The 9462-nt window shown below is 27.6% G+C and overlaps 3 protein-coding genes across 6 annotated transcripts; 1 reads left to right on the forward strand and 2 right to left on the reverse strand.

Moving 5' to 3' along the window:
* Positions 1–970: 970 nt before the first annotated feature.
* Pig-b (phosphatidylinositol glycan anchor biosynthesis class B) lies at positions 971–3361 on the reverse strand. Its single transcript, XM_070306961.1, has 2 exons — positions 3092–3361; positions 971–2965 (listed from the first exon to the last, which is right to left on the reverse strand). The coding sequence occupies exon 2, from the start codon at positions 2906–2908 to the stop codon at positions 1403–1405; it is 1506 nt and encodes a 501-aa protein (XP_070163062.1). The 5' UTR covers positions 2909–2965; positions 3092–3361; the 3' UTR covers positions 971–1402.
* A 116-nt stretch (positions 3362–3477) lies between these two features.
* LOC138939416 (protein phosphatase 1 regulatory subunit 42) lies at positions 3478–5105 on the forward strand. Its single transcript, XM_070307177.1, has 5 exons — positions 3478–3677; positions 3749–4054; positions 4182–4416; positions 4492–4614; positions 4685–5105. The coding sequence occupies exons 1-5, from the start codon at positions 3537–3539 to the stop codon at positions 4837–4839; spliced, it is 960 nt and encodes a 319-aa protein (XP_070163278.1). The 5' UTR covers positions 3478–3536; the 3' UTR covers positions 4840–5105.
* A 674-nt stretch (positions 5106–5779) lies between these two features.
* On the reverse strand, positions 5780–9353 carry Gale (UDP-galactose 4'-epimerase). 4 transcript variants are annotated; one of them, XM_070307273.1, is made up of 8 exons: positions 9292–9309; positions 8761–8978; positions 8060–8207; positions 7665–7783; positions 7277–7567; positions 7037–7217; positions 6587–6871; positions 5781–6302 (listed from the first exon to the last, which is right to left on the reverse strand). In XM_070307273.1, exons 3-8 carry the CDS (start codon positions 8187–8189, stop codon positions 6250–6252), a joined length of 1059 nt encoding a protein of 352 aa, XP_070163374.1. In that variant the 5' UTR covers positions 8190–8207; positions 8761–8978; positions 9292–9309; the 3' UTR covers positions 5781–6249. The 4 variants fall into 4 exon arrangements, with proteins under 4 accessions (XP_070163375.1, XP_070163374.1, XP_070163373.1 ...); XM_070307274.1 differs by lacking the exons at positions 8761–8978; positions 9292–9309 and adding an exon at positions 8690–8749 and having other exon boundaries at positions 5780–6302; XM_070307272.1 differs by having other exon boundaries at positions 8761–9353.
* Between the last annotated feature and the right edge of the window lie 109 nt (positions 9354–9462).

The raw sequence follows: 9462 nt of genomic DNA on the forward strand, positions 1-9462 counted from the left end.
ATTACATTAATATATATATATATATATATATATATATATATATATATATATATATATATATACTGGTGTAAATGCATATATAGGATACTCATAATAACAATAAATATATTTTTTAGCCATTTCCAATAATTTGACTAATTCAAAAAAACTTATAAATAAAAAATCTCAATAACGTTCTAGTATAGACAGCAAATTTAAATAATAAAAATTTAAAGAATACTAATATTTAATAAAATATCAATACTTTATCTGTTTAAATAAAAATATAATTTTGTTTTTTAACATAGAAAGCAATAAAACAAATTTATTCTTCATGTATAAATATCCTTTTTTAAATATTAAATCTCAACAGAACGTTCTAAGTGAACTTTTATACATACATACATACACACATATGTATATGTATACACGTGTATGTCACACGTATAAATATCTGTCTATGTGCAATAAAATAATTTCAATTAATTACTTTAACATAATTTAAATAATAGTGCTAAAATTTTTGATAAATTCTTGTTTATCATCTTTTTACGTATTTATTACTAAAAACGAAATTAATCGAAGAAAAATTTATAAGTAAAGTAAATAAGTTTTGGCAATAATTACCTTTCGCTTCTCTAGTTAATACCGTTATGTACGAATACCGTTAGAATCGTGATCATTCCCGCATCGGGAGTCTGGGATTCAAGTCCTATTTACTAACGGTATCCATTTATTCCAAACTGAGGACTTGCCCTACTTTTACTTTTTTTCCCAACTCTGCAAATTGTTTTTACCGAAAAGAATTTCATTTTATAACTATTTCATATTCATCGTTATTAATGATCAGACAAACCGAAAATTTTATTTATTATTGAACATCGATATTATTTTCTTCCTTTGCATTCCGTTGTCATTACATAAGAGCTAAGAGAGTTTAAAAAGTATTAAAAAGTTGTAAATTATTTAAGAAATTGTAAAAAATTGTGCCTGTTATTTTATAATTTATACTTTTATACGCATGAAAAATAAAAAGAATTGCAAAACGAAAGAATTTTATATCCGTAGTATACATGCAAAGTGTTTGACCAGAAATACCAAATTATTTATCTCATTTCTGACGATATAAATAATATTTTAAACATAATGTGAATAGTTTCAAAAGGCAAATATAATTCAAGAAAGAAAATTTTCTTTTCAAGGCTGTTTTGTTCAATTCAATTTTCAAGATCACCTGTGATGTAAGCAACCGGTTGCGCGACAGCATTTGACGTCTGACAATACTATAGTCTCTGATTTTGATTCTTTCTTTTTTTATTGTCTGTTTTTAAATTTTATTTGAAGATATAATAAGAGAAAGTAATAAACATCAACATTTCTTTATTACACATACATTCATTTATATAAAACATGTATCAATCTTTTAAATAAATGTTACATGTTTATACAATAACACATATTCTCCATAATTTGATTGTGGAAAATGTGTATAAAATACTTTAGCGATTAATTTATATCTACTTAAGAAGTTAATTATTTTATTCTCAACATTATCAAATGTGATTACATAAGTTGGTAATATAGCATTTTTATTATTCACATAATTATTATCGAGCCAAAATGTCGGATTTGCAAAAAATTGATCTGCTTCATCCAGGTAATCATTAGAATTATCAAAATTAGGTTCGCAAGTTAAAAATTTTATCGATGTATTTACATGCAAATGACTGTACAAGGGCAAAGCATGGCAAGGAGTCAGAATTAGCACATTCATTGATACGGATTTATTAGCAGAAATTTCATACCGTAAGAGCTCCATTATATTTAACGTGCCATGTTGATGAATCAAGGAAAAATAAAATCCAGGCACAACATTGCTGCATATTAACAATGCTAAAATACTTTTATGGGCAAATGCCGTAATTCTAACGTTTAAACGATAAGTACAAGCGGAACTTACATATATCAACATTGGCAAAAGCGGTAAAATAAATCGAAATTCCTTGTGAGGCAACAAAGAATAGACCAATAATGTCCAACCAATTACTATGAGCATAATTAATTCTCGTTTGAAGTGAATAGAATATTTAAGTATTCGCCAAACAGCAATCAAAAATGGGATATAATACAGTCCAAGTATCACGGGTAAACCGATAAAGATATACCATAATGTATGTTCTTTGCCATAAATGTCTCCAACACTTCCAAGCACATTCACTTGGAAAAACTTCCAAGGGGTTAATACAAATCTTCCATAACAGTAACTATCTATTAATATGGAAATAAAAAAACAAAATAGACATATTATTGTATAGCGACCAAATAATGCTATTTTCTTTTCTGCACTTGAACAAATATGATATAAGCATAATGGAAACCATATAATTGCAGCAGTAGGTCTTATCATACAGAGGAAGCCCACAATCCATAAAAATTTTGTACTTTGTACATGGTTATTTTTCCATGGAAATATTGATAACACTATTGTGGTACAAACAGTCTCTACTGCATTTATCAATGTTCTTGAAGCACAATAGTACCAATACCAATTTGAACACAAAACAAATAACATCCACTTACACTTGGTCCACTTGTAAAATCTGTAATCTGCATAAGCAGCGAGAACTGCTTGAAAAACACGTGGCAACATTGTTAATAATAATGTGAAGTCTAAAGAAAGTATGGCAAGTATATGATACAGAATCGATATGAGAAATGGATAAATATAACTACGAATCATCATTGTCCATTCCCATGTAAGGTACCCGTAATCAAACGCCAGATAATGAGCTACCTCAAGTGATTGCCAATATTCGTCTGGTACATGAGCAGTTTGCACCATGATCACAGAGGTCAACCGCCATAGTAACAAAAGTAATAATATTCTGAATCTTCTTGGTAAACGCATTTTAAGCCAGTAATCTCGCATCCGTACATATCATTTATAGTAAAAAAGTATTTTTAAATTCTCACTCAATGGGATATTCTGAAAAGAGCCGGTTTTATACACTCTAGACTCTAGTACATAATAAATACTGAATGCATCTTAGATATTCCCATTTTCAATTGTGGCAAATACTTATTATTTAAAAAAGAAAGAAATCAACATTACCAGATAAATTCGCATAAATCAATAATGTAACTATCTGTAATTGTTCAGGAACAAATCTATTGGAGATAAGTTAGATTGGATATTCTTCTCTATATGTGGATAGTAAATGTAAGATTGAAGTGCAATTCTTCTACTTCTACTTCTATTTCTTGGCACCGGTTAAACAGTTTTTGTGCGGTCCCGACTTACTGCCATGACTGAGTGTAATTCAGTATTAATGTAAATTTAACGTTATTTAATGAGGTTAAACGTCAAACTAACGTGCAGTGATGATAGACAAACTTTCTTTGCGCATGCGCGATGTAGCAGCGATAGCGGAAGAAGACACATACGTTGTATATTTCCTATCATCAATTTGATATATGTCTAATGTTTGATCGATCAAATTCTGCAATAGAGCAGTTTATTTCGTTAGCTTTTATTCTGTAATAATCTTTTTGCAGTTATGGTGAAATTAACGACAGATATTATAGAAAGAAAATATTCTCAAATATTGACTAGTAAATCACTCAGTAAAACAATAAAAAAAGAAGAGTTGCGGAAATTAACTCATTTACATATGAATGACATGTTCATCAGCAGTATTGTAAGCTACATCGAAAGAGAGATTTAATGAATAATATAATTTATTTTTAATAATGTTTTATGTTTATATAGGGCGACCTCGATATTCATAAAAGCTTGCAAGTCATATATCTACAGAATAATAATATATCAAAAATAAAGAATTTACATTTCGCGTGCAATTTGACACATTTATATTTACAACATAATAATATAATAAAAATAGAAAATTTAGAATCTCTACAGAATCTGCAAAAGCTTTATCTAGGGTATAATAATATCATAATAATTGAAGGATTAGAAAATACAAAACAGTTACAAGAACTGCATGTTGAAAATCAAAAAATACCATTTGGTGAATCATTGTGCTTTGAACCACGTAGTACTTTTGCTTTATCTGTAAGTGCAATCTAAATCTCCAGCATTTTTTGATTATAGAGATTAATATATAATTATAATATATATATATATATATATATTTAACAAACATAATATATGTATATAAATGGTATGTTTTTTCTTACAGATGTGTCTAAAAGTTCTTAATATTTCTGACAATAAAATTACATCCTTAAAAAACTTAATAGGATTTCAGGAATTAAATATATTAGAAGCAAAAAATAATCTCTTGAATAATATGGACGATTTAACTAGAACAATAAATACTTTATCATCATTGAAAGATCTGTTCTTGCAAGGCAATCCTGTTACACAGTCTTATAGATACAGGGAAAATCTGATTGCCAACAGCATTTTGTTGGGTAAAATTTTATATATTTTTTTTTTTTGCTATTATCATGTTAACTACACGAATATCATTTTTGTTTTACAAATAGCTAATCTTGATGGAAAAATTGTGACCGATACTTGTCGAAATTTTATGAAAAGATTTAAAATGGAGAAACATAATCGACATGTAAAAAAGGCAATTAAAACTCCATTAGCAAATGATATAACAAGTATGTTAACAATAATTAAGTATGTAATCTTTTATTTCGATAGCAGCAGTAATAGACAGAAAATTTGTAGGTTCTCTGAACTTGCCACCAGCTTTCAAAAGATCTATATCAAGAGCAATTTTTCAAGATCCTGGGTCACAATTATCTATAAAGATTACTCCTGAATCGATAGGAAGCCAACACGTGTTTCCTCCTTGGAAATCAATAAAAAAAAGACAGAAATGATTATTATCACATTTCACTCTCTATATATAAATAGCATATTTTTGCATATAATATTAGCATCAGAAATATCAAGGATAATCATACAGCCAGATTATTCTAGAGCGATATAACTAAAGCAAGAAGACACAATTTATCATCAATGAAAAAATCGCATTACCACTTATTTCTTTTTGTCGATCAAATCATGAAATGGATGTTTCAGAAGAGACCTTATAAATTAAGAAACAGTTATTCTGTAGATATGTAAGTAAAACAAAGTATTCAAATGTGTTAAAATATTTCTCTAGGACAAAACAATTTTACAAAAATATAAGTAATACACTGTACCATGATGTACAAGTAAATTAATTATAGTAGCAAATATACTTTATCATTATTTATTATCTCTATTTTTTGTTTAAAACTTTTTTTTAAAAGGTTCTATTTTTCTCCTTTTATATATATGCGCATATGTATAAGTGCGTGGACATGTAATATACAAGCACTAATTACTAATTGTAATTCGAAAATACGCGAAATAACTAATAATTGCTTCCTCCTTAAATTGGAAACGTGTCTATTAAATAAATGAATATAATCTTGATTTATTTTGAACTTCTATCCAAGAAATTGTTACACGAAGAAGTATTGCTCTCTTTAATACAGATTTTACATATAAAAAAAGTTGTATAAAAAGTGTTGCTTGAATATATATTTCATATATTCAATTGGAAAAAATTATGCATATTTAATTCTTTCATGACATTTCATAACATTGTTATGTCCAATAAAATGCAATATGTATTAATGCAATATTATATATTTTACTTATATATTTGTGTGCTGTATGAAACTTTAAGAGAATTTATATATTATAAAATTTAATTCTTTTATTATGTTTCTTCTAATTTTCATAGCAACTAAAGAAAGTAACAAAAACGTCTCTACATCATATATAAAGTTATGACTATACATATATCCGGCAAGCCACTTGTGACATGAAGGTTGCACATTATAAATAGACAAATATACATTAATATTGATAAAAATATTTATTTGGAAAAGTATCATAGTTATTGGAGTCCTGCTTTGCAATTATTTAAAATGTCACAGTAATGCAATGATACAATTTAATTGTATACACCTATTTACATGTTAAAATATTCAATAAAATTGTCCATTGTACCAGATACTGAATAAAATATCTTCTTAAATCTTAAGATTTTTAAATTTTCATCATCTTCATATCAAATTCATTTAATATAGCAGATATAAGATAAATAATTACTTATATGTGCTTTGGTTTAAACTTTGGTAATATATTTGGTAACTATATACCACCATGATTTCATTCATCTTTCTGACAATATATGAAAGGTAAAATATAATATCTTCAAGCTTTAGTCAATTAAACGTAATAGATAATGCTTATCAGCGTTTATATCCGTTTGGATTATTTTGTTGCCATTTCCATGTATCTAAACCTGAAGAAAAATCAATATACTTTTAATTTCATAACATTATAACGAATATTTTATAGAACTGCACAGAAACTATTCTATATAACTGTTAATTTACCGCCAGATTATGCGCGTCCATGCAATTCGTGAATAATATAAAGAAATCTGATTGATCAAACTTGACAAATCTTCCATCCGTACTTTTCATAAACAATAAACGAATCAGAAATACGCGCATAGTCTGACGCTAGCATTACATCGCTACTAATTTATAATATTAATTTATTATAGTAATTATTATATCTTACACATGTCATCCATATTTTTTGTTGCAACCCAATTCAGTTCTTTATTCGCGATACTAGCATCCGCATAACTAACAGATATATCACCTGGTCTACGTTCAACTATTTTATATGGGATTTTCTTTCCAGATGCTTTTTCAAATGCATGTATAACTTCAAGCACAGAGTAGCCTTTTCCAGTACCGAGATTTATCGGCTTAAATCCTTTTAGATTATGAGTTTTTTGATAAAGTATGGCTTTCACATGTCCTATTGCTAGATCCATAATATGAATATAGTCGCGCACACCTGCAAATGTGTAATTGGAAAAAAGATTTTAATTACAATTGTCTTTATACTTGTGTCTTTTGAATATTTTTCTTATGATATATATTCTATCATATAATATACATCTCTGTTAAGATATTTATTTCTAATCAAATTTCCCCAATCAGAAATATATAGAATTTTTACCTGTGCCATCAGGTGTATCATAATCATTACCATAAACATATAATGTGTCTCTTTTTCCAACAGAGACTTGTGCAATATAAGGCATTAAATTATTTGGTATACCATTAGGATCTTCTCCAATTTGACCTGAGGGATGTGCGCCAACAGGATTAAAATATCTCAAAGATATAACAGAAAATTCCTGTAAGCGATACTTCTCATTAAAATGGATTACAAAGTAATATATTATAATATATATACCTTGTCTGATATACACAAATCTTTTAATATTTCTTCAACCATAAACTTTGTCTTCCCATAAGGATTTGTGCAATTGCCAGTTTTCATATCTTCCATTAAAGGAAGTTGCTGAGGTACCCCGTAAACTGTAGCACTGCTTGAATAAATAAAATGTTTTATATTGTTCTCTCGCATAACTTCTAATAAATTTATTGTTCCACTGACATTAGTCTTATAGTATTCGAGTGGTTTTTGACATGATTCACTAACTGCCTTCAATGCAGCAAAGTGTATAACACTATGAAAAGTATACTGCAATAAAATTGTAATATTTTTATTTTGAATCTCATGTATTGTCAGCAAATATCAACTCTACAATATCAACTATACGAGTCAATAAATACTTTACCTTCTGAAATACATTTCTTAAATCATTAATGTTTATGATGTCACAGTTGATGAATGGAATATTCTTATTTATTATTTTTTCTATTCTAAGGAGGCATTCTGGTTTCTCAGAATTTAAGTCTGTGGATATGAGAAGGATAACTTGAAAAATCTGTAAAACTTTTACATACGCAAAAATATATTGTGTGAAAAGACAAGTTATCAAGTTATTAGAAATAATTGTTAAAATTTAAATTTTTAGATATTTTTAGTACATTCCTGGTAAAAAATACGTTAAAATTAAACGTGCGGAAAATAATTTTAATATATATCATTGTTTATATATTATCTAATTCAATAGATTACAATATACCATTATGTTTCAATTTTATCAAATAATCAATTCTTATACTTCACCTTTATATGCATTGCTAAAGTTATCAATTACCACCACCTGAAGATCTGCTTGTAATAATTCCAAGACTGTATGAGACCCAATATACCCAGCACCTCCCGTCACCAAAACATTCCAAGATTTGCTTGCCATTATTTAGTGCGCAATACTCTGTTATAAGTACATATATATATACATATGTATATAAATTTATATATATATATATATATACATACACACACACACATGCATCTTCTATAAATCTATATATCTTATACATATATATATATATATACATATATAAATTTAATATTTTTATATATATATTTTATGTACTTATATATAGCTTTACAATTTTAAATATTTATTTCAGAGAACTATATAAGAGAAAGTAGAATTTAATATATACAATATTATTAATCTCCAATAAATTATAATATAATAAATACACATTTACTGTAATATGCAATAAAAAAAATTATTAATTGATATTAATCATTCTTATAGTATAAAAAAGTTATATTTTTAAGAGCTAGTCAAATAGAGAGAGAGAGGGGGGGGGGGGGAGAGAGAATAATAATATATTGTATATATTCAATATATTTATAGAATATAATCGTATAAGCTGTTAAAACTGTTTTTATACCAGCTACGTTTTACAAAGATCAGTGGCAGTGCAATTCAATCGACAACCTCACCCTATGATAACAGAGGATATACTGACCTTAACGCGACTCAAGGATGACAGATAACGATACAATGTATCATGATGGAGTTATATAACATTGACACATCATCATTGGCATACACTGCGATCGGCGAGCACAATAACATATCGTGTTACGTTGAAGAATCATTGTCACGAGCTCGATCGAAAAGATTGCGAAGCTGATTGTCAATCCAATAATTTCGTTCGATACCCGTAATCTACGTTCCCTTTATCTACAATATACCGGATGCAATTTGTAACGGCAACGACGTGACGATAACCAGATATTTAGATCATGCAAATTTCTCTCGTTTCTTTATGTTGAAGGTCACTTCGAGCAAGCTTCGATAAATTTGATTAATTTGCATAATGACCAATGCAAAATTTTTATTATACGTAAATATACATAAATTTTGATGTTAATGGCCTTGTAAATAAATCAATGATAAATTAATTGCAATGATCCAAGAATTTAATCCAAGAGACCCTGATGCTTCTTTCTACCAATGGTTTGTTTAAGGCATCGAGTACATATATATATATTACCACAAGTTTATATATTACTACACTACTAATTCTTCAAATTTTGTTTATATAAAAATGATCATGATTTTATGTATGTATACTAAGGTGACAATTTCTGCACATGCGTCGAAAACAGCGTTAAATATAGTCAATACATGTGATTCTAACCTTCTTTTTTACTCTGATTCTATG

This window comes from Polyergus mexicanus, unplaced genomic scaffold, assembly GCF_030449975.1.
Source record: "Polyergus mexicanus isolate NDT 795.1 unplaced genomic scaffold, iyPolMexi1.0 SCAF_14, whole genome shotgun sequence".
NCBI lineage: Eukaryota > Metazoa > Arthropoda > Insecta > Hymenoptera > Formicidae > Polyergus > Polyergus mexicanus.